The 25,838-nt window shown below is 44.5% G+C and overlaps 1 protein-coding gene across 4 annotated transcripts in view; it reads left to right on the forward strand.

Moving 5' to 3' along the window:
* Positions 1-25,838, forward strand: part of PDZD2 (PDZ domain containing 2) — a 251,641-nt gene that overhangs the window by 163,337 nt on the left and 62,466 nt on the right. For all 4 annotated transcript variants that reach the window (XM_079994649.1, XM_079994650.1, XM_079994652.1 and 1 more), the window contains 4 exons: positions 2,775-3,225; positions 15,031-15,173; positions 16,861-16,993; positions 19,942-20,115. In XM_079994649.1, coding sequence (XP_079850775.1) covers positions 2,775-3,225; positions 15,031-15,173; positions 16,861-16,993; positions 19,942-20,115 — 901 coding nt within the window. The remainder of the gene's footprint in view (positions 1-2,774; positions 3,226-15,030; positions 15,174-16,860; positions 16,994-19,941; positions 20,116-25,838) is intronic.

Raw genomic sequence — 25,838 nt, forward strand, 5'->3', positions numbered from 1 at the left:
TAGGCGGGAAAAGTCAATGGGATGCGAAGGGGCACCTGAAAGCAGTGTGGAGAAGCATCCTTCTCCTGGAGCATAATAGTCACAATGGGGTTTCACCTGCGCCGCTGCAGGCTGGGTGTCTCAGAATGCAGGTTGCTGGGGATTTCAGGTGAGCAGAGTGATGTTGCTCTCAGGGTGGTTGCACAAGACTGGGTCTTTTCTGCAGTGGCGCCCCGCTTGTGGAACGCTCTCCCCAGGGAGACTTGCCTGGCACCTTCATTGCATATCTTTTGGTGCCAGGCAAAATCGTTCCTCTTCTCCCAGGCTTTTGGCTAATTAAACAATCTATGGTCTATTGGATGTGGGTGGCACTGTGGGTTAAACCACAGAGCCTAGGACTTGCCGATCAGAAGGTCGGCGGTTTGAATCCCCGCGACGGGGTGAGTTCCCGTTGCTCGGTCCCTGCTCCTGCCAACCTAGCAGTTCGAAAGCACGTCAAAGTACAAGTAGATAAATAGGTACCGCTCCGACGGGAAGGTAAACGGCGTTTCTGTGTGCTGCTCTGGTTCGCCAGAAGCGGCTTAGTCTTGCTGGCCACATGACCCAGAAGCTGTATGCCGGCTCCCTCGGCCAATAAAGCGAGATGAGCGCCGCAACCCCAGCGTTGGCCACGACTGGACCTAATGAACCTTTACCTTATGGTCTATTTAACTGTATGTTTTTTTTGAGGGGGGAGCATTGTTTTTTGCTTGTAGCTGTCTTATGTATTTTTATATTCTAAACTGCCCTGTGATCCTCAGGTGCAGGGCAGTATAGAAATTAGATAGATGATAGATAGATAGATAGATAGATAGATAGATAGATTTTATATATGGCTTGATTTGTAAGAAAAACAAACAAACGTCATTTTAGTGGAGGAACCATAGTTCTGGGCTGGAATGCCTGCTTTGGATGTATAAAGTTACAAGTTTCAATTTCTCAAGTGGGAACAATCAATCCCTCTTCCCAGGGAACTCTGGGAACTTAAGTTCTATCAGCAGAATAGGAGGCCTCCTAACAACTTTCAGCACTACAGTTCCCAGGATTCTTTGGGTGAAGTCGTAACTATTTAAAGTGATATGGTACTGCTTTAAATATATAACGCAGATGGGGCCTGGAACACAGCTTTGCATGTTCCTATTGCTTTAGCACTGCAACTAGCAGGGGTGGGAAACTATGGATTCTCCATATTGTTGAACTACAACTCCTATCAGCCTTGACCATGCTTGCTGAGGCTGATGGGAGTTGTAGTTCCCCATGCCTGGTGCTTAGGCTCTTCACAAGGGCCATACCACCCATTCTCTTTCAACACCTTGGCTTCCTCCTGCCTGTTAAGATCTGCTGGGATTTTCTTTGCCTGAAGTGATACAGCTTTGGTCCTACTTAATGCTGTTCAGGGGTTCTCATTTGTTCCGTAGTGTCAACATGTTTAAATCTTTCAGAGAAATTGATTGCATGCAGGAGCACGTCTCTGATGTTATTCACAGAACTCTTAAAACCTGGATTACCATGGGCTGAGCAAATGGAATGTGCAGACTGGGGAGTCTACAGGTAGCCAGAGAATTCAACGTTTTACACAAGCCTCAGGTTCTCTGAGCAGATAAGCCCCGTTATAGGAACCTACTTCCCCAATTAGGCAAATAAGTCTTAGAAATTATAGTTCCAGTTACAGATAGGTAGCCGTGTTGGTCTGCCATAGTCAAAACAAAAAAATTCCTTCCAGTAGCACCTTAAAGACCAACTAAGTCAGTTCTTGGTATGAGCTTTCGTGTGCATGCACACTTCTTCAGATACCAATATTCTTCAGGTATCTGAAGAAGTGTGCATGCACACGAAAGCTCATACCAAGAACTGACTTAGTTGGTCTTTAAGGTGCTACTGGAAGGAATTTTTTTGTTTAGAAATTATATTTAGATTTTGCACAACACTTTCCCTAAGAGCTCAAAGTGCTTCACAAACATTAGCTTTGCAAACCTTATAACAACCCTGTAAAATAGGCCTGTATTATTACTATCTCATTTTATTGACGAAGCAGCTGAGGCGATAAGACAGAAAAGCATCATTATAAACCAATTGGCACCCGGGCATCTAATGACTGGAGGTGAGATTTAATATACAAGCTTCATTGTGCTGTCTTCAAAAAGCGCTGCAGCGTTAGTTTTCCAAGGCTTGCTGTAAGCCTAACTCCCAGCACCCTTAGTTTGAGTCCAATGATTTTTGTCTTTCCATCAGATTTACATTCCATGACCATAGAGCTTCTCACCCAATGCCATAGAACAGGCATAGGCCAACTCCGGATGTTTGGGACTACAATTCCCATCATCCTTGTCCTGTTAGCTAGGGATGATGGGAATTGTAGTCTCAAACATCTGGAGGGCCGGAGTTTGCCTATGCCTGCCATAGAACATTACGGTACGTATGTTAATAGCTGTTTTCCAATATTGTGTAAATATATTTTTAGCTGCAGATGTGGAAAGGGTTAGTTGGTCCTTAAGCAGTAAATTATTATGGTCATCTATAAACAGATTTAATAAAGCAGGCCTTGGGTCAGGTTGTATCATCTTGTCTTGTAACAGAAGAGACTTCTTCAAAGACCATTTCCCAAAATAATTGCCCAGGCTTACATTCTCACCACATAAGGAAATATGAACCTCTGTTGACATTCCCTCCAACATAAAGGACTTTGATGAGAGCTTAACACACAGCATTTTGCAACGGGGTGTTTTTAATGCGTGCATCTCCTTCATTTCTTGCAGCTACCTTGCTGACCAGTGCTGGAATGGCGGCTTCATCTACCTGATCATGTTGCGTCGCATCAAGCGCAAGGCCCCTCTTCCTCCGTCAAACGGCAACAACAGCAACAGCAGCAGCAACGAACCCAAAGCCCGGCCGACCTCGGAGCCCAGCGGGAAGACAGCCCAAAATGGCAAAAGGACTAGAAAGTTTGGCGTCATCACCAGAACTCCTCCTGGGGGCAAGGAAAGCAAAGGCAACAAAAGCGGCAAAGGCAACTCCAGGACTGAGCAGGGAAACGGACATTGCACCCTTATGGAAATGGATGGGTTGCACCCCGAGGCATCCAGCACAGAAAGCAAACTGGAGGAGCGACTTCAAAAAGCTGACTCACCGTTTCCAGCAGGGCAATACCGCTCCCGCCTTTCAGACGGAGGGATTCTAGACCTAACCTCAAGTGAACTGTCGCTGCAGGTAAAGAATTTTTTAATTCCCCATTTTTATTGCTGCTAGTGTCGCCTTAATTGAAACAAACCAACCAGAAGCATAGGTGGTTCAATAACAAAGCAGTTTCCATTGGAATTATTGTTCAGGTAGATTGTCTACAGAGCACAAAGCTTACGTTGTGACCTTCTTCCCTTCTGTCTCTTCTATTATTATTATTATTATTATTATTATTATTATTATTATTATATGTGTATACCACCATATACCTGTAGATCTCAGGGCGCTTCACAGCATGAAATTACAGTACAGCCGTACCTTGGTTCTTGAACAGAATCCGTTCCGGAAGTCCATTTGACTTTCGAAAACCAAGGGGCAGCTTCCAGTTGGCTGCAGGAGCTTCCTGCACTCAATCGGAAGCCATGTCAGACATTCGGCTTCCAAGAAAAGTTCACAAACTGGAACACTTGCTTCTGGGTTTGCAGCGTTTGGGAGCCAAAATGTTCGAGTCACAAGGTGTTCGAGAACCAAGGTATGACAGTATAAAGAAAACACAACATACATAATAAAAATAAGAACAATAACAAACCAATAAATCCCCCGCCCACAACATATTTAAAAGGGTATTGGATGTTAACCATCCAAAGGCTTAGTTAAAGAGGAAAGCCTTTTCCTGTCACCTAAAATATGTATACTCGGGACGCGGGTGGCGCTGTGGGTAAAACCTCAGTGCCTAGGACTTGCTGATCGTAAGGTCGGCGGTTCGAATCCCTGCGGTGGGTGAGCTCCCGTCGTTCGGTCCCAGCTCCTGCCCACCTAGCAGTTCGAAAGCACTTCAAAGTGCTAGTAGATAAATAGGTACCGCTTTATAGCGGGAAGGTAAACGGTGTTTCCATGTTGGCTGCTGGCTCGCCAGTTGCAGCTTCGTCACGCTGGCCACGTGACCCGGAAGTGTCTCCGGACAGCGCCGGCTCCCGGCCTCTTGAGCGAGATGAGCACGCAACCCTAGAGTAGGTCGCGACTGGCCTGTACGGGCAGGGGTACCTTTACCTTTACCTTTAAAATATGTATAATGAAGGCAACAGCATTCCACAAGCAGAGAGCCACTGCAGAAAATGCCCCTACTTGTGTGGCCATCCTCCGGACTTTTCATGGACTTTTCACCCTCAGAGGGTCCAGGTAGTTTCATATGGAGAGAGGCGGTCCTTGAGGCATTGCAGTCCTGAGCCGTAACTAGACATTAACTTCAGAAGGTGGGCAACCTGAGGCCAAGTGTGGTCCCTGGCTGAAATTTATGCAGCCCTTTGCAAGGAATCGGTATCCCAGCAACAACAACCACCCCATGTGAAGGCATGTGAAAGCAGCGATGGGGAACTTCAAGCCTAGAGGCCATATGCAGTCATCTGTGCCTCTCTTTTTTGGTCCCTGGGACCCTGCCCAGCCCACACCCCTTTCCTACAGGTCAGGGGGTCAGCATAGGCTGCAGTCCCCTACGCCTCTACCTTGTAGAGATCAGAAATACTGATGTAGTTGCTCCACATTCCCTCAATTAGAGCTATCTGGACCTGCCCGGTTTTTTATTGGAGTTCTGACTTCAAACTGTTTCCCCCACTATTTCGTTCCCTCAATGAAAGCAAGCGGAGTTTATTGGTTTTCCATGCATAACAGGAGAGGGGGAACCTGCTGGGGACATGAAGCTTGGCGAGTCTCGATGATTAAAGGGCTGCCGAATGCAGAGGCACGAAATAGGCCTTGCAGATGATGAGCTGAAAAACTCGGTGTTATTGCTGCCTGCGAACAGAAATGAGCTCCAGGGAACTATCTATATCAGCAGCCTAGCTGCTGACATAATTTCCTTGGCAAAGTCTTTAAACATTCTATCAAGCCATTGCAAGCACCTGAACTAATGCAATCACCCTTTGTTTTTAAGAGTCATTTGGAAACACCACCAGCTGGATTGACCTTTTTTTTTAAAAAAAAGAACCCCCCCCCCCAGGCTCATACAACATCTTGGTCCTGAAACCTTTCTTAATGTTAAATCCTAAGCCCTGGATTCTGTGAAGTATACTAAAGAGAGATAAACACACTTGAATATTGACATCAAGGATGTGGGTGACCAGTGGCTCTGCAGTTGTTGGACAACAACTCCCACCACCCCAGATCATGCCATGTGGGCTCATTGGAGTTGGAATCCAACAATGCCTATAGGGCGTCCCCATCTCTGATCTTTAGAATATCATTTGTATCCTCCAGGTTGCTCGGGGAGTTCTCCCTTCCTTTTTTTAACCCTCTCTTTGGCCCTGGGAGATACCGTGATTGGCCCAAGGTTACCAGGAGGACTTTGTGGCTGCGTGGGAGTCAAACTCAGCTCTCTGAAGTCCCGGGCTGAATCTTGGCTCAGCACTTGGTTCAACACATTGGCTCCATAATTTATTTATTTTATGGTACTTTAACTACCTTCCTACCCCACCTTGAATTTTTTTCTTGGCTCTGTGGTGTGAGAGGAAATATGAACTGCCATTGACCCCCACCTGCAAAAGACAACTTCACTGCCTCTTTCTTGAATGCCTGGATAGCTTGATTAGAGTGTGGTGCTGATAATGCAATGGATGTAGTTTTCGATCCCCGTATGGGACACCTGCATATTCCTCAGGGTCCCTTCCAGTTCCACCATTCTATGATTCTATGAAGTGGGATCTTAAAATGTGAGTCAGCCTTCCCTAATGAAGTCACCTTCCACTTGCTTGAAAGAACCAAGCTGCTCACATGATGTCTGCAAGGATAGAAGAGTACGAAAACACCCAATCTGTGCCACTTGCTTCTGAGTGTACTTGAATGATGCATGCTCACTATATTCACACCTTACTTTTATAGGTTGTTCACTTCAGTTGTCTTAAGTACGCACCTAAGAATGTATTGTGTGAATTGGCCCTTACTCTTTGTTGATGGGGGATTGCCCAGAGATTTGACAGTGGAGACTTTGCCAGTTGTTCTAGTGTGATGTAGTGGTTAAGAGCGGTAGACTCGTAATCTGATAAATCGGGTTCGCTTCCCCGCTCCTCCACATGCAGCTGCTGGGTGACCTTGGGCTAGTCACACTTCTTTGAAGTCTCTCAGCTCCACTCACCTCATCAAAGCCAAACTCTCCTCCTCCTCCTCCTCCTCCTTCTCCTCCTCCTCCTCTTCTCCTCCCCTCCTCCTCCTCCTCCTCCTCCTCCTTCTTCTTCTTCTAGTGGTCTCTCATGCCATTATACTTGCTTGTAGTAATTTTAACAATAAAGTATTATGATCAAAGCCCCCTTCTATTGTTTAGTGCTCAGGGTTCAATCTACAAAAATGTGTTGAAATAGTACACCGTTGCATTAAGGAATTCATTTTAACACCAGTTTTAGAAAAATATAGGGAATCAATAAAAGGGAAGAAAGAGAAATGGAAGCTTTGCCGGGTTTGTGTGTTCTTTAATATCCTATTTTCTTTCCCCAAGGATTCAAAACTGTGATATTTTGGCTGTGATGGATTAATTTTCTTATTCCTAAATGCTGGAATGACTGACTGACAGTTTGATTCTGGACGTCTTAGAAACCCATTTAAAGGCTGAATTCACACATGAACACAGTTCACCAGATAATTGCAGATGCACCCGATTAACCTGAAGATTTGAAACGGCGCAATTATTTATCACCTAATCCACTTTCACAGATCATTGCCTCTTTATCGTGTGAGGAAATTGCCCGCCATGGGGAACCAACTGGGAGACTACAGGCTTATTAGGTGTTTGTATTTTTGGTGCCCCCGATGAACTGTGAAGATATTTCACACCCACGTTTCCCAGCTTAGTTCTGAAATCAAGCCTAGAGGAAACTACAGACATTGTGTTAAGCAGAGTTGCTTCTATGATAAATAGAAATATCCTGCTCTTGATCTGCAGAGCAGCTCACATATGGCTCTCAGATGGCTTCCCTTCCAGGTTGCTTAAAAGGCCAGGCCTCCTTAGCTTCAGTAGTACAATGGCACCATGTGCCTGCAGGCCATCCTCTGTTACATATATGCAAGGAGGAGAACAGCTCTTTCCTGTGCACCTGGTAGGGAAAGCCTAACCATGAAGCAGCAACATGAAAGGGATGGCCCTTACCTCATTAGCGATGCTTTCCATGCCATGTTGTTTAGTCATTTAGTCATGTCCGACTCTTCGTGAGCCCATGGACCAGAGCACGCCAGGCACTCCTGTCTTCCACTGCCTCCTGCAGTTTGGTCAGACTCATAGTGGTAGCTTTGACAACACTGTCCAACCATCTCGTCCTCTGCCGTCCCCTTCTCCTTGTGCCCTCCATCTTTCCCAACATCAGGGTCTTTTCCAGGGAGTCTTCTATTCTCATGAGGTGGCCCAAGTATTGGAGCCTCAGCTTCAGGATCTGTCCTTCCAGTGAGCACTCAGGGCTGATTTCCTTCAGAATGGAGAGGTTTCATCTTCTTGCAGTCCATGGGACTCTCAAGAGTCTCTTCCAGCACCATAATTCAAAAGCATCAATTCTTTGGCGATCAGTCTTCTTTATGGTCCAGCTCTCACTTCCATACATCACTACTGGGAAAACCATAGCTTTAACTATACAGACCTTTGTTGGCAAGGTGATGTCTCTGCTTTTTAAGAAGCTGTCTAGGTTTGTCATTGCTTTTCTCCCAAGAAGCAGGCATCTTTTAATTTCGTGACTGCTATCACTATCTGCAATGATCATGGAGCCCAAGAAAGTAAAATCTCTCACTGCCTCCATTTCTTCCCCTTCTATTTGCCAGGAGGTGATGGGCTCCAGGTCCAATCTTCAGTAGTTCCAGTTGAAGCAGGTGTGGAGAACTTGTGGGCCTTTAGGAGGTACTGAAGTCCAACCTCCACTTTCCTTTGACCAGCAGGTGGGGATCAGAGGCCAAAACACCTGGAAAGCCACAGGCTCCCCATCCCTGAGTTGAAATATCTCAGACAGTGGATTCTGGGAAGCAGTCCTACCTGAGACTGTGGAGAGCTGCTGTCCATCAGAGTAGACTGGACGTAGATGGACCAGTGGTCTGATACTTGGTAAAACAGCTCCATAAAGTAAAAGTAAAGGGACCCCTGACCATTAGGTCCAGTCGTGACTGACTCTGGGGTTGTGGCGCTCATCTCGCTTTATTGGCCGAGGGAGCCGGCGTACAGCTTCTGGGTCATGTGGCCAGCATGACTAAGCCACTTCTGGCAAACCAGAGCAGCTCACGGAAATGCTGTTTACCTTCCCGCAGGAGTGGTACCTATTTATCTACTTGCACTTTGACATGCTTTTGAACTGCTAGGTTGGCAGGAGCAGGGACCGAGCAATGGGAGCTCACCCTGTCATGGGGATGCGAACCGCCGACCTTCTGATCGGCAAGTCCTAGGCTCTGTGGTTTAACCCACAGCACCAGTCCATACAAAACAGTCTCTTTGCGCAGGGATTCCAGAGGGGGCACAATTTTTTCTGCCTTCAGTTTCTATTTTCTTGTGTCCTATTAAAAACAACAGCAGCAACTCCAAAACAGGAGCATAATTTTTTTACTTTAGGTGCGAAAATACCTAAGGCTAGTTTGTGGTTGAAAATGTGCAGCTCCTACTAAAAGGAACATATATTAATGTAAAAATAATCAATAAATGCAAGCCTTTAAGAATGTATACTGTAATGCTCAGTGATCCCAGCTTTCTCAGGCCTTCCTCTGCATTTATTTGCTTCTTTTATTAAAAAAAAAGAAAATCAATTCCTGTTAAATTCTATGGTAACAGCTTGCTTCATAATAATCACATTTACTATTTTTTAAAGCACTTTCAGGTAAAAATGAAGACAGGCCTGGCCTGGAGGCTTAAAGTCTAATAACAGTCATTCACTTCAAAGATTATATATATATATATATATATATATATATATATATGCGCGCGCTGTTGTTGTCTGGCTTTCTTGTTTCTGGGCTGGAGGGAATTACAGAGCGGCCATATTCAGCAAGGGCAGTTCCAAGAAATTTGCTGCCTGAGGTGAAAAACAAGATGGCCGTCTCCCCTGCTGCAAGTTCAAGAGTCAGCCACACAGGCAACTACAGTTTGCCTCTGAACTTGGTGATAGGGCAGCATCTACCACTATACCTGAGGGCAGCAAGCTGAGCACACGGGGCAGGCTGCATGTTATAATACACCTCCACCATCTTTCCACAGCTCCTTGTCCCCCATTCTCTGCCACCTTGGGCAACCTCCCCACTCTGGCTAAAGATAGTTCTGGTCCTACATTCAGATTATTGCATCTCATCATAATAAGCCAAGACAAGTCTCATTCCTCTGCATGCAGCTGCTCCGCTCTTCCATTTGTACAGCCAAGCACACAAGCCAGGTGTCTCTCCAAGCTGGGAAACAATGGTTAGCAGCTTCTGAAGAAGACCCGTTATTAAGCCAGCTGTAAACCATAGCTTCATAACCTGCCTTGATTAGAAGGTGATAACCATAGTTTTATCATTTTGGATAAGAAAAATGATCCTGTGAGTTGGCAGTTGTGGTCCAGCCCAGCCCAGCTGCTCTGGGCAGTCATACAGCCCCTCGTGACCATTGGAGAGCCAATGTGGTGTAGTGGTTAAGAGTGGTAGACTCGTAATCTGGTGAACCGGGTTCGCTTCCCCGCTCCTCCACATGCAGCTGCTGGGTGACCTTGGGCCAGTCACACTTCTCTGAAGTCTCTCAGCTCCACTCACCTCACAGAGTGTTTGTTGTTGGGGAGGAAGGGAAAGGAGAATGTTAGCCGCTTTGAGACTCCTTCGGGTAGTGATAAAGCGGGATATCAAATCCAAACTCTTCTTCTTCTTCACCTTCCTCTGATGGCCACATGGGCCCCTGGGAAGCCTGCCCGTTTGAATAGACCAATCACAGGCAGGCTAGAGTGTGTGGCTTGGCTGGTGGACCTGGGCTGGCTAGTCTTCATTCAGGTCTGGCAGCTACCCATAAATGGGGGTCACGGCTTGGCTGAGCAGCTCAGTTGGAGCTGGATTTCCTTCCCTTTCTGCCCCTTGATTGTATGATGGCAGGAGCAAAGCACTCGCATGTGGGAGCACAGGATTTGTTCATGTCTTGTCTTACTGAGAGCTCCTGAATGTGGCCGTTATTGGAACCTGTTGATTTCGCCCTTCCTCCTCTGCAGTGTATAGTACAGTTTTCATGATGTTGTGATGCTGAGCGCTAACTCATTTCACCAGAAAGCCCCAATTCAATTATTCATTCATTTAAATTATGAACCCACTTTACAAGTTAAGGCATTTTCAAAGTAGCTTACAAAATAATAAGGTAACAAAACAAAGATGCAGCAGAAAACAAAACAATACGTAGGTGAAAGAGCAAATAGAATTTGGAGACTGACATTGTTTTTGACAATGTTTTCTTCAAATTTAAGATAACTGTGCATGTTGTGTGTGTGTGTGTGTGTGTGTGTGTGCAGTTTTCAAGCCCAAAGGTATTGAATTTCTGATAACAGAATGTTTTTCACACAGGCTGTGTGTTTACTCAGGAGAACAAATAGCGTTCCTTTTTGTTTTATTAATGATGGAATTTGGTGCTTATGAAATCAAGGGGTTTAATGGCACTGCCTTGAGCCAAGAGCGATTCAAGCTTTCCTGCTTAGTCCTGGCCAGACATAACCTCTTAGCAGCTGTATCACAGGCACTTGCAATTCAATCTGTAGATGGGTTCCAAAGATAGATGTATATTTCTGACGGTCAATGCAGTTTCCTGACGTAGGCAGATAACTCCTGGGAGCAGCATGAAATTAACAAATGTTATTCTCACTCGGGGTCTGTTATATAACACAGATAACCCATTTTCACACATAATGAGACAGAAAATGAAATTCTTGCCACTTTGAACACAGTTTAATTGTTTTTGTAGTGTACACACATGGAGATTTACGTTTCTTTTAAATGCAAATTTTAGCTAGATCCCTTTATGATATCCAAAAAGAAGACCTGTTCAGGGAAAAGAAAGTCACATGTAAGAAGAAGTATATACCATAGGGCATGATCTACCTAAAGTTAAGCATTTTAGGGCAACCAGTGGGCATCTGCAACTGCAGTAGTTTGGGAAGAGAGTCTTTCCCAAGCTGATGTCCTGTAGATATTTTTAACTTTGGCCATAACAGCTGGGGCTGATGGGTGTTGTAGATCAAAACAACTGGAAGGTACCACTTTGTGGAAGTACCAAGCGACAAGAAGGAAGGTGACCACATCTGGGGAGACCAAAGGAGCCATTGCTGATGGAGGGAGAAACAAAAATGAAAGGGATTCCAAGGGTTTGTGGGAAACAGGAACACTTGCATCTATCAATTTACTATCTATCTGTCTACTTCTCTTTATCTATTATCTGCTATCGATCATGATTTTTTGCTTAAGGCTCAGAATGTTGCCTGCAGTTCTACTTGACCCACTGCAACTATTAAATGTAAGGTGTGTGTTTAACTTGCCCCAAGGTAACGGTGGCCAATGGTGTTTTGTGTTGGCTCTGCTACACACTACTGCTGAATTACCTTGGTACGGTATTGCCTCTAGTTTCCTGAGCCAAGTAGCAGACAGCAGCATCATGCTGGAGAGGAGACCGACAGCCTGGGAGGCCTTTAGGTCTGCCATAACATAGTCTGGGTCTCCTCTCATGGCTCAGTGCAGGACTGTTGCAGACTCCCATTGCCTGTGCCACTTGTAGCGCCATTGCCAAGGTTTAGCCACACTCATAAATGAAGGTGTGCAGTTCTGTTGCTTAAATCACCAGGAAAGATTTGCTCTGGATACACCTTTCTTCAGGAAGTGCCCTGCATTGGTTTGACTTGCGTAGGTTCATCAGGATGCGGAACGATGAAGGGTGAAGGTGGTCAGCCTCCTATGATTGTGTGATGGATCTTTCTTGGCTTGAGGTGCTGGAGAGATGCTGCCAGTGTATTAAGAAAGGAAGAAATATATCTGCATTGGATTTAATTGAATAGGTTATATACCTTGCTTAAGGGATGTATATGGTGTACATCCTGAACTTGATTCGTATGTTAGGAAGTACAGTGGTGCCTCGCAAGACGAAAAAAATCCGTTCCATGAGTCTCTTCGTCTTGCGGTTTTTTCGTCTTGCGAAGCAAGCCCATTAGCGGATTAGCGGATTAGCGCTATTAGCGGCTTAGCGGTTTAGCAGATCAGCTGATAAGCAGCTTAGTGGCTTAGCGGATCAGCTGTTAAGCGGCTTAGCGGATCAGCTGTTAAGCGGCTTAGAGGATCAGCTGATAAGCGGCTTAGTGGCTTAGAAAAAGGGGGGAGGAAAAAACCCCCGCAGGAACTCGCAAGACATTTTCGTCTTGCGAAGCAAGCCCATAGGAAATTCGTTTTGCGAAGCACCTCCAAAACAGAAAACCCTTTCGTCTAGCGGGTTTTCCGTCTTGCGAGGCATTCGTCCTGTGGGGCACCACTGTAACCAGTAAAGAAATTTGTTACATACATTACCATTCAGCCTGTTGCACTCTATATGTTGTAACTATTGCATCTGTGTAACAAGGTACGTACAGTGGTACCTCGGGTTACATACGCTTCAGGTTACATACACTTCAGGTTACATATACTTCAGGTTACAGACTCCACTAACCCAGAAATATTACCTCGGGTTAAGAACTTTGCTTCAGGATGGGAACAGAAATCGTGCTCTGGCGGCGCAGCTGGAGCAGGAGGCCCCATTAGCTAAAGTGGTGCTTCAGGTTAAGAATAGTTTCAAGTTAAGAACGGACCTCCGGAACGAATTAAGTACTTAACCCGAGGTACTACTGTATTGTATTTGTTTTTGCCAGTCAGAGCAGACAATATTAAGCAAATAGTCTGATCTGATATAAAGCACTCTGTTGTGTCCTTATAAGCGGTGATTCTGTTATTTGTGTTTGATAGAACAAAGCGCATGTATATGAGGTGGTGGTAGGGGGTGGGATTGAATAAATGAGTACAGAATGGTAAAATACTGCAGTGCAGTAAGCGCCTGAGTTTCAGGGTATCATGGGAATCCCTTTCTTAAAAAGAAAGAAAGAAAGAAAGAAAGAAAGAAAGAAAGAACCTTATAGCACTAGAATAACATCTTCTTCTGCAAACTGTTATGTTCAATTATGGCAAATGCTCCTCTCTTTCACTTAAAACGATGCCTGTCTTAAGTGCTTGGAGCCTACTGCCCTGTCTGCTGAGTGCTGCTGACAAGGAAGACGTGCCAAAAGACAACCATCTCACTCTTACCACAAGCTCTTCACCTTTTGCAGCAAAGTCTCTGCCAAGTACGGGGGCGGGGGGGGGGGGAGTCGCCCTTGTAACCCCCAGATGTCAGCTCGCATCTGAAAATCGAGCTGGATTTTCTACTCGACAGCCTCCTGGTACACCTTGCCTCCAGATAAATTGCCATCACCGTTTCTCTACTTTTGTGCAGGGCAAGAGCAAAGAAATATTTGATACCTGGAATCGAAGTGTGCTTGTTTTGTCCCAGTAGATATCAGGCCGGTTAGCCTGAGATCTTGGTGTACAGGAGCCTAAAGGGGCAGGAAGAGTCAGGACATAAACAGAGGTACCCAGATATGCGCAAAGTAGTTCATGGTATCGCATCTTAAGTGAGCAATTCGAAGTAATATTGCCTGCATACTAAGCAATCTTAAAATCATAGATTCATAGAATTGTAGCATTGGAAGGAGTCCCGAGGGTCATCTAATCAAACCCTCTGCGATGCAGGTATCTCAGCTAAAGCCTCTATGACAGATACCGCCCCCCCCAAACTCTGCTTAAAACCCTCCAGGGAAGGAGAGTCCACAACCTCCTGAGTCTGGTCCACTGTCCAACAACTCTTACTGTCAGAAAGTTCTTTCTGATATTTAGTCTGAATCTACTCCCTTGTAATTTGAATCCATACCACTGTTGAACAACTCTTACCAAAAGAAAGTTCTTCCAGAAGTCTTGAGACATACTCCCCCTCCCAAGTTGAAAATTCAGCAAGGGAGCTGTAATATCCCTTGATGAGTTGGTAGGCCCCACCTGCCAATATTTTATAAATTGCCTTTTTTCTTTTTCTTTTTTTTGCTCTTTTGGGGCCCTTATTACCATTTTTAAAGTCACTTCTGGGTTCAGCATGGTTGCACATCAATTAGGCACACATAAATTGGGAGTTGCCTGTACAGTGGTACCTTGGTTTACAAACATAATCCGTTCCAGAGGTCTGGTTGTAAACCAAAACAGGTTGTAACCCAAAGCATGCTTTCGCCAATGGGGCCTCCCCCCAAAAAATTTTTTTTGGGGTTATAATCCCAAAAAAATGGGTTGTAATCCAAAAAAAGGGACATGCACTTCCGGGTTTGATGTGGTTGTAACCCAGAACGGTTGTAACCCAAAGTGGTTGCAAACCAAGGTACCACTGTACTTATTTCAGTTAATACAAATATTTACAGCTGAATATTAACTCGAATATATGCGCTTCCATGATGATTACTGCAAAATGAGACATAACATGGTTGCATTTTGATATTTAGGAGATGGGCATGTGCAAAAACTGAGTGCAAAAACTGCCAAAACAATATGCTTTAACTATGACCTGTAATATCTCAAGCACCCAGGTTTCCTTTGCTGGCAAAGGAGAAGCAAAAGGTCTCTGTCTGAGGCCTCTTGCCTTTCTTTCCCTTTCCAACAAAACAAAAGCCCAGTTTGCACACGCTGATCTGGTCTGCTAGATCTCTCAGCCAGAGTGAGAAATTTTAAGATGCAGCTGGAAAGTGTCTTCTCCTAAATAAAAATGCAAGAACTCTCTGAAAATTCCTCTCCCAGCGAGAAGGTTGCCGGATATGGAAGATGGCCATGATGAAGGGAACAGATGGGCTGGGAATCCAGATCACCGGAGGCCGAGGATCGAAACGTTCTCCTCACGCCATCATTATCGCACGGGTGGAAGAAGGAGGCTCTGCTCACAGGTACAATTTGTTCTGTTGTCACATCATGCACATCTGACTATCCCATTGTTTGGGTGTAACACAAAGGTTTAAGTAAATGAAAACAGTGGGCAGCTGCCAAATTAGTTTTTTTATTATTATTATTCCCCACTTTCCAGCAAGGATTGGCCCCTCAAAGCAACTTAAAATTCAAATCCAAAACAAACGAGAAAAAGTAAAATAATAAATTGATGCTGTTGCAAGAGTTGTTTCCCCACACAGCCACTCCCACCAAATCTCACCACTAAAAAACGTTTCTCAAGCCTTCCTCATAGCGAAGGTGACTTCTAGAGGCCCCACTAGAGCTCGACACCCATCTAGCTCGCTGCTCTGTCTAGATTCTTTCAAGTCTCATATCAGGGTTTTTAGTTTCTACAGCAGAAGCTGCAACCAACCAAAAATCTTGATATGAGGCTTGATAGAATAAGTCACTGTAAGATTGTTGCCCCTGAAGCAACAACCCCAAATAGATTAATCCCTTTGCCATCACCCTTTTGAGGGCATCCTCCTGCCCGTGGTGTGCCTGATGTTAGTAAATAAATTGCCTGGAGCACCCTTGAGTTTCTTGCTGTTCCAGTTCTACCACCAGGAGAATCAGAGTTCTCAGAGACTGAAGCAATTTGAACAAGGCTTATTGGGAAATCTGGAAGCCACCAGGGTAGTAAGATATGTGCAACTCACATGTGTTTCAAAAATCTGCGGTAGGTTCCTGAACCTGGAATGTAAACAGCCATATAATTAGATCCCGCCGTCCTTTATGGGATGGCATTTCTTATGCAGGTGGAAGAAAAGGATCCTTGGAGGTTTTTTCGCCTAGCATAAAATGTACATGTACACCTCATTTTCATGAAGAGTACCTTTCATTCAACATCCCTAACCATTGATCATGCTGTCTGGGACGGATAGGAGTTGGAGTCCAACCCCATCTGGACAGCCACTGGTTCCCCATTCCTGCTTTAGGTTGTTCTTTGTTTCTGAGCTTTTGTCTGGCAACCTTACTGTTGTAGCATGTTATAGGATTCCTTTGCCACAGTGAGAAAGTAGGTCAGGTACACTACACATAAGACTTGGCAGGGTCCATCTCTTGAAAAAGAGGCTGGCAGAAGTCTGCCAGGGTTCCTGCCTGTTCCTACCTGGGGAGATGGATTTGGTGCTGGGCAGTTGTACTACAGGAAAGGAAGCATGCCGAGCTAACTACTCCACAGCAAGTGAGCGAGTTAACTGCTCCACGGAAAATTTAATATTAAAGCTGACCTACTTACCAGTGGTATCGTTAGTGTCTATAAAGTGCTCCGAGACGCTCCAGAGAAGGTGTTAAGTAAATGTGGAGTGACTTGAATATTCATTATTAACAAAATGCAGGCGGTGCCTCCTATATTCGACTTGAAACTTCCCCACTGAAAGTAGGAGGATGGGGAAAAGGAAGCGCAACTTTTATTCTTGCTTTCTTTGCCTGGGAAAGGGGTGTGTGTGGCGACCCATTTTTTTTTAATTAAAACAAAACAAAACACTTTTGCCCAAATGACGTGGTACCTCCTGTTGTTCCTTGAGCAGTAGCATCAGAATATAATGTTCGCCTACAGAATAATAACTTTCTTGACGCTTCACAACCTAGAAACATTCCCCATGAAACTGAAAAGTCTTTGTTGTCCTTTTCCTCTTTCCTTAGAGATGGTAGACTGAAAGTTGGCGATGAACTGCTCATGATCAATGGCCACTCTTTGGTTGGCCTCTCCCATCAAGATGCTGTCGCTCTTCTTCGGTCGGCCGAAGGCCTTGTGTACCTGGTAGTTGCAAGCAGGGTAGGTAATAGTCCATTAAATGGATTCAGCATGTTTAGGTGTACACAGAAGATCTACTCCTGCAGTACGTGACTGTAGCCACTAGCTTAGATGGCTTTTGAAAAACAGGTGGGAAAATTCAGGACTGACAAAAGAAGGTACATCTTTACCCAGTGAGTCAATACTGTAACCTGGGGAATTTGCCATTGCAACAATGAACAATAGCAATTAGCTTAGTTTGTTTTATTAAATTAATAGAGAAGAGGTTCCACAATGGCTATTGGTTGAGCTATATGGGGGTGTTATACATGTTTGAAGTGGCATTGGAACACATTTACTGCTTCCTGAGAGATTTGTTTTGGAGGCAGAGAATATTTGTTCAAACCATTGTCACCCCATGTTATTTGTCGGCATGAAACGTTGTAATGGTTAAAATGCAAAATATGCATCTAATCGTTTCCATCAATACATAGAACAATAGGGGAAAACAAATGAATTCATTTTGACCTATTAAAAGCCCAGTTTCTCATATCTTCAGTAGTTCATTGAATAGCATCATATACTCATTCACCATCAATTTTATTCCTGGTATATTCCTTTAATATACATATTGTGTCATTAAATCCCACCTTCTCACACTTACCTCATTGCCAATCTATATTGCTCAAAAGTGTTGTCAGTATAACTATTTCTAATAGTTCCCAAATCTTTCTATTTGTGTTTCTATTACTTAGCCAGAAAAAATATTTGCCAAATTTTGGAAATCACATGCCATTTAACAAAGTTTAATAGGGATTGCTTTTTAACCCAGTGACCACCTTCCAACGCTTAACTCTTCTCTCATGCTTCCACTACATGCTAGAGTACGCATGAGAAACCTCGAGTGCGGCCCTTGAGACCTCTCTGTCTGGCCTTCTCTATCCAACTTTTCCCAGGCCACCCTCCTTGCTCAGATCACACATTCCTTGGCTGGAATGTGACCATGAATTACAACATTGCTTCTTGCAGCCCATGTCCAAAATTTAAAACCCTGTACCATGAGCAAAAGACACACCCGCCAAGTCCACTGACAAGACTCAAGAGTCGTTAGCTTACGATGACTTCTGCAACGTTTCAGCTGGAGTTATTTAGCATCGACCAGTTTGGCAGCAGCTTCGCAGTGTATCCCTCACCTTGTCAGTAGAACCATTCAGAATGTGGGTTGATGTGTTTGCATTTGAGAAGGGCTGCGTTTCAAGAGCTGGGTTTTGGCCCACACCTTCCCGAAGTCCTTTCTCCAGTCACGCCACACCAGAATCTCTACAACTGACATGAATTCTCCTAGGAGAAAACCCTGCCAGAATCTGCTTCAGGTGAACTGCAGGTTGTGCTGTGTTCATTTTCAGGAGAGATGTGAAGGGCTGCTTCAGGCATGCACACACTTCACTTGACTAGTCAACTTCGATGCAACTGAATGGGACTTGGCTGAAAAGCAAGCCTTGTGATGGAGGGAAAGTTCTTTCTGTGGCAGCTTCCTCTGACCTGCTTGCTGTCCTCCATATGTTTTGGAATACAGCTGCCATCGTTGGCCATGCTGCCTAGAGCTGATGGGAATTGGTCCGAAACATCTAGAAAGCCCCACGCTGTGGAAGGCTGTGGAAGGTGTTGGATAGTAATGGCTGCTCCACGCATGTGACTTGCCATTTGATGCTGCCATCATCAGCTTATGAACATGTTAGTGCGAATTATTCCAGTGAACACATTATGACCTCGTCTCCCCCCCCCTTTTCTTAAAGCAACATGCAAAATGGAACAAAAGAAATGTATACCACAGGCACGTCACATTGATTTCAGCTCTTTTCAAAACCAAAGAATCATGGGAACTGTAGTTTGCTAAAGGTGTGAGAGTAGTTATCCCTCTCACATAGCTACAATTCTCAGAGTGGAGTAGTACTCTAATCATCCATGGTTTGAGGATAATGGATGAAGCCCACAGTCCTCAGCATGATTTCCTGAGAGTATGCACAACTGAAAGCAGGGAATTCTACAAGCCTACAGTAAGACAAGACAAGAAAGGCTATGAGAGTCATAGAACTGTAGAGCTGGAAGGGACCCTGAGGATCATCTAGTCCAACCCCCTACAATGCAGGAATATGCACCTGTCCCATACGAGGATGGAACCTGCAACCTTGGTGTTATCAGTGCCATGCTCTAACCAACTTTAGCAAAAGCAGGACTTGCCGATCAGAAGGTAGGCGGTTCGAATCGCCGTGACAGGGTGAGCTCCCGTTGCTAGGTCCCTGCTCCTGCCAACCTAGCAGTTCGAAAGCATGAAGTGCAAGTAGATAAATAGGTACCGCTCCGGCGGGAAGGTAAACGGCGTTTCCATGCGCTGCTCTGGTTCGCCAGAAGCGGCTTAGTCATGCTGGCCACATGACCCGGAAGCTGTATGCTGGCTCCCTCGGCCAATAAAGCGAGATGAGCACCGCAACCCCAGAGTTGTCCGTGACTGGACCTAACGGTCAGGGTTCCCCTTTACCTTTTTATACAAACTAAGTTTTAAAATTTATGTATTTCATACATTTATATCCTGCTTAATACCAAAAGAGCTTCAAAGTGCTTTACACACACACACACACACACACACACACGCACGCACACCATTAAAGAAACAGGAAACCAGGAGGTAATAGAACCATTGGATGACTAATGTTAAAACAAAAACAAAAACGGAGGTGAACATTTTTGAAGGATGTTGTTTCATGGCTATGTTCCTGCATTCATTGCTTGTGTGGATTGTATGATTAGATCACTTCTGGGAGTCTCAAGACAGTTGTCTTCACCATTGTGTACCATCGCAATCTCCCTTTACACCGACCCACAATATATCATGCAATACTAATACATCACTAACTTTGCAGGATTGTTGTATTAAGCTTGTATGTGCAAGGATGTAATGCCAAGTGTTTTTCTTCCTCTCCTCCTCACAGGAAGGGGCGGAAGAGGATTTTCTCAGTTACCCATCTACAAGTTTGCCAGACTTAATCAGCACTTGCTCTGCTCAAGATGCGGCTCCCTGGACTGACAATAAAGAGAACGAAGAGCCGGAGGAGGAGGAGGAGGAGGAGAAAGGAAAGACTCTGGTGCCAGAAGTCCTGGAACCCGTAAGTGTGGCTTTGGATATGCTGCTTTGAACATCGCTTGGTTAGCAAATTGACTGCCACCTTCAGCAACTATGGCTACCGCTTTGGAAATGTGTCATGATGCAATAACTTCCCAGTAAGTTAGTCTTATCATCATAACATCAAGATATCAAACCAGGACTGACATAATAGAGTCATAGGGTCATAAGGGAACTAATAATAATAATAATAATAATAATAATAATAATAATAATAAATTTATTTATACCCCGCCCTCTCCAGCCATAGCTGGGTTCAGAGCGGCTAACACCAGGGACATGGGTGGCGCTGTGGGTTAAACCACAGAGCCTAGGACTTGCCAATCAGAAGATCGGCGGTTCGAATCCCTGCAACGGGGTGAGCTCCCATTGCTCGGTCCCTGCTCCTGCCAACCTAGCAGTTCGAAAACACATCAAAGTGCAAGTAGATAAATAGGTACCACTCCGGCGGGAAGGTAAACAGCGTTTCCATGCTCTGGTTTGTCAGAAGCGGCTTAGTCATGCTGGTCACATGTATGCTGTACACCAGCTCCCTCGGCCATAAAGCGAGATGAGCGCCACAACCCCAGAGTCGGCCACGACTGGACCTAATGGTCAGAGGTCCCTTTACCTTTACCTTGAACACCAGTAAAATTACAATAGAAACGTAATTGGGGGGGGGCAATTTAAAATACAGGTTAAAATGCAATTTAAAAAGCAGCTTCATTTTAAATGTAGCCCATAAATCAACACTGTAAGGGGAGGGAAGACATAAGGGTCAGAATGAGTCCAAACCAAAGGCCAGGTGGAATAGCTCTGTCTTGCAGGCCCTACGAAAAGATGTCAAGTCCTGCAGGGCCCTAGTCTCTTGTGACAGAGCGTTCCACCAAGTTGGGGCCAGTACTGAAAGGCCCCTGGCCCTAGTTGAGACTTGGTGGTCAATTCCAACCCCTGGCTCTGAAGCTTCAATTCAGCAGCCTAATTAAGGGTCTCTCTCTCTCTCTCTCTCTCTCTCTCTCTCTCTCTCTCTGTGTGTGTGTGTGTGTCCCCTTTTCGTTGTTTCTGTTATTGACCAACTGAGAGTCATAAAGCTTTGTCAACCTACTTCAAATCACCCAGTCACTTCCTAGTAGACCCTGATTTATGTGCTACCCATCCTGCCCTATAGACTCCTCACAAACATTAGTCTATTGAGTTGTGCAGACAGCAGGTGTGTACGGACTGTTGGTACTTTGCAGGGGGGATTCAATTACATACCAGAACTTTGGTTTTTCCCAGTGGACTAAAGTGTTCTCATGCCCTATGTGTAAAAAATGTATATCAATGTTTTAAGAATGTCTTTTTGCAGTTTGGAGAGTGATGGGGAAATGCACTGAAAAGTATGGGATGAACAAATGATTAGTGGGAACATGTAGGGAACAAATGATTAGCAGGGGAACACCCTGCAAGAAAATTGCGATAAATATGGGATGAATGCTCATTGTCATATAACCTCCCTGCAAACCAGTCAGAACAAATGCTCAATAAAGACCAGACATAATCTAACCACCATGCAAGCTTTGTGTGAGCAAATCATGATGAATGTTCCAGTGCCATCTATCCTACACCCCCCCCCATTTTATTGCTGAGGCAACCCAGTTGGATGGTTGGGGTATAAGTAATACATTATTGTTATTATTATTACTGGGGCATACATGCTTTTGCACCCAGCCTCTCCTCCTGGATCTGCTCCTACTTCATACTTTCTCTTCTTGAGTCGAAGCAGCTGTTTTCTTGGTTTGTGGGCTTTGCCACACCGTTGCTTTCTGTTAATTAATGAGACTTAGGGATGCGGGTGGTACTTAGGGGTCCCTTTACCTTTACCTTTAGGGATAGATCCAGATATCAGGCTAAAAATTTTTTTAAGCACAAAGTGTATAGCATAACTGTATAAACAAGATGGGTGTATTTTAAAAAAATAAATGCAAAAAAGTTATTCCCACTTGATACTAACCATATGGATTACCCAGTACTGTGGCTTGAACCCAGTAAAAGTAATGTCTAATGGGAAAACCCCATGAAAAACAACAAGCCCCCTTTTCGTTCCTTGCAGTGGTGAGGGCTGCAAAAGGTACAAGAAGTCTGTTTCCTGCAGGTGCTGAAATAGCCAATATATGTGTGTAATCTAACACCCCTTTTAAATAATAACCATCTGTTTTTAGGGAGGGAATTTGGTTTCTGGAAGTTTTACAGTGTTGCAAAATCTTTGGCTCTGTTTTGCTTTATATTGTACAAAAAAAAAATCTGTTTAAGTTAAACACACACACAAAAACCTGAATGAACTCTTTATTTGCTCATTTGTGATAACGCTGATTCATTGCATTTTTTTTTTCCAAAAATGCCTATCCTGTTGGCTATTCAGTAAAACCACTCTCTAGTGGAAAGTAGAACTCCCACACCCTGCCTAAAAGGGTGTCTTGTACAGTTTTGGAAACTCTTATGCAGTTGAGAGCAGCAGCCATTGTGGAAGCTGCTGAAGAAGTGTGTGTGAGAGAGAAAGAGCAGAATTCTTTGCAAGGATTAATGTTCTGGCCTTTGATAAGTTCAGTTACAAATAAGCAATGACCCCAATCCAGCTGAGGGCTGTATGCCATGGTGGCTGATGCCCACTGGATCATCATCATCATCATCATCATAATACAGTGGTACCTTGGGTTACATAAGCTTCAGGTTACATACGCTTCAGGTTACAGACTCCGCTAACCCAGAAATAGTTAAGAACTTTGCTTCAGGATGAGAACAGAAATCGTGCTCCGACGGCGCGACAGCAGTGGGAGGCCCCATTAGCTAAAGTGGTGCTTCAGGTTAAGAACAGTTTCAGGTTAAGAACAGACCTCTAGAATGAATTAAGTACTTAACCTGAGGTACCACTGTAATAATAATAATAATAATAATAATAATAATAATAATAATAGCCAGCTAGTTTAAAGCACCGTCCACATAGTCTTCTTCTTCGGCGATCACTTGTAGCCGAGTAAGATTGTCTTCCAAAACAGGGTTTTAGCAGTGAGTCCGTAAGTTACTGTGGAGGCCAATTCTGGATGCACACGTCCTTCCACAGTGGGGACATAGGTTTCCAGGCGGGAGTTGATCATGGTGAGGGTTTGCCAAGTGTGCCTTCCTCTTAGCACGTTTCTCCCTTTCGTCCTGAGTTCGAGTGTCTTCAAAACCCATGACACCTTAGGCAAAGGCTGTTCTCTAATTGGAGCACTTGCAAGCCAGTGTTTCCCAGTTGTCGGTGTTTATACTACATTTTTTTAGATTTGCTTTGAGAGAGTATTTGAACCTCTTTTGTTGACCACCAGCATTACGCTTTCCATTTTTAAGTTCGGAATAGAGTAGCTGCTTTGGAAGACAATAATCAGGCATCCATACAACATGACCAGTCCAACGAAGTTGTTGTTGAAGAATCATTGCTTCAACACTGGTGATCTTTGCATCTTCTAGTACACTGGCATTAGTTCACCTGCTTAGTAAGTCAGAATATGCACAAGCATCATGCATGAACAGATGGACCTTTTCTTACTGCATTGGTCCTCCCCAGACACAAGTGGCAGAACAAGTGGGAATTCAACTCTTAACCACAGCTTGCTATTATGTGTGAGCCCAGCACAACTATGGTTAATGGCTTCTAAACAAGCCTGGATATGAAACTATGGTTAAAGTTGCCTTAATATCCTGACTCATTTGGAAGCAATTGGACAAACTTCAAAAGCCCTTCAAGGCATCTCTCTTGGAACATCCCCTTCCAGGCAGAAAACTGGTCTTGGCTTCTGCATTCCCAGATGACTTTATACATCCGTTGTGAAAAGAGAAACTAGAGCACTCCTTACAACGTAATAATATGTTATTTCCTAGGACACGTTGTTTATTTTAAAAGTGCCTTCAATAGCTATGTGCCATACACAATTATTTAAAGGAAAAAGCCGCCACGGGCCTGCCTTGAAAGCTTACAATTAAATAAATGATACAACATGAGAAAAAGGAAAAGGAAAGGCCCAAGGTAGGCCCCCTTCTTTGGGCTAATTTTATAAGTAGATCACACTTAATTAAGTGAACGCTTATAAGGATGAAACAATGACACCTATAAATTCAACTGATGTGGAGAGAATAATTGGGTGCACTCTTCCCACCTTGGATCAAATCTATGCTTCCAGGTGCCATAAGAAAGCTGAAGAGATAGCGCAGGATAGTACGCAAACCGGAAATGATCTCTTTCAGCTTCTGCCTTCTGGAAGAAGGCACAGGGTTATAAAGACTAGGACTAGCCGCCTGAGAAACAGTTTCTATCCAGATGCGATTTTGGTTTTACACGCAGCGTAAGGAGTCTCTATGGGTGTATATTGTATTTAAAAATGGGGTATCAGAGTTTTTAGGGGGCTAACCAGGTTGGGATAGCTGGGATAGCAGGCTTGTTGGTTTTTGAATGTCTTATGTAGATTTTTCGATTTCATTGTTCTGTATGGGACAATGACAATAAAGATTATTGTATCGTATCGTATCGTAGTCCTTTCTACAAAGCTAAAATCTTGCTGATGGCAGAGAAAGCAAGACGGGGAAGGAGGAACTCCAGCCCTCCCCAATTCCCAAAAAAATGGACTGGTGGTGTTCACACATGTGCAATTCAATAGCGGCTGGTCCATTAGGTGTCTGGCGAAATGCTCCACCAACTTCCGTCTGCTTTCAGTCATTCCCCACCTGCCTGCCTTCTTGCTTGCAACTTGTCTAAGGAGCGAGACTGCCTCTTCCTTAATCTCAGCATTGCCCTTGTAGAACTAAGAAGGGGGAGGTTGAGGGTAAAAACCCAAAGTAGTTGAGTCCAACTGTCATTGCCCCTAGCTCCACCTCCTTCGTCTTAGGGTTGCCCTTGTAGAACTCAGCAGGGATGAGGATGGGGACAAAACTAGACTTAGTTAGCTCCAAGTGCCATTGGTTCTGGCTCTGCCTACTGGGCAACCTGCCTTCTGCCTCGCCAATCCCAATGGGCACTAGACAGCTCTGACAAGTCTCCTGTCATAACAAGGAAACTAGCCCTGTGAATGTTGCCCTGGAACTTCTCCCCCCCCCCCTTTTAATATGATTTTTATTAATTTTCCAATAAAAACAAATTTATAACATCATTAAACATCAAAAACTCATCACACATCTTTTTTTCTTTTAGACTTCCATCAACATGTCTGATAATTTTCCATAATTATCACAAATCTTCACATTTCTTAATTTATATTGCACTATATATATCTTAGCTTACCATGTTGTTTAAACAGTATTTCTACCAAACCTTCTTACAGAGCTTCTTGAAAACTTACAAACTGCCCTGGAACTTCTCAGTTAGCCATGGAAGGAGGTAGCATGAAACAACACACATCTGCACATTGGATGTGCAGACTTCCTTCATGAGCACTGAGTTTTAGAGGAAGACTCTGGGCATGGCCACAACATACATTGGAGGGCATCTAAAGGATATTTTGTAGGGACGTGGGTGGCACTGTGGGTTAAACCACAGAGCGTAGGACTTGCCAATCAGAAGGTCGGCGGTTCGAATCCCTGCAATGGGGTGAGTTCCCGTTGCTCGGTCCTTGCTCCTGCCAACCTAGCAGTCCGAAAGCACGTCAAAGTGCAAGTAGATAAATAGGTACCGCTCCGGCGGGAAGGTAAAGGGCGTTTCTGTGCGCTGCTCTGGTTCGC

Source organism: Podarcis cretensis (genome assembly GCF_951804945.1).
Source record: "Podarcis cretensis genome assembly, chromosome: 11".
Taxonomy (NCBI): domain Eukaryota; kingdom Metazoa; phylum Chordata; class Lepidosauria; order Squamata; family Lacertidae; genus Podarcis; species Podarcis cretensis.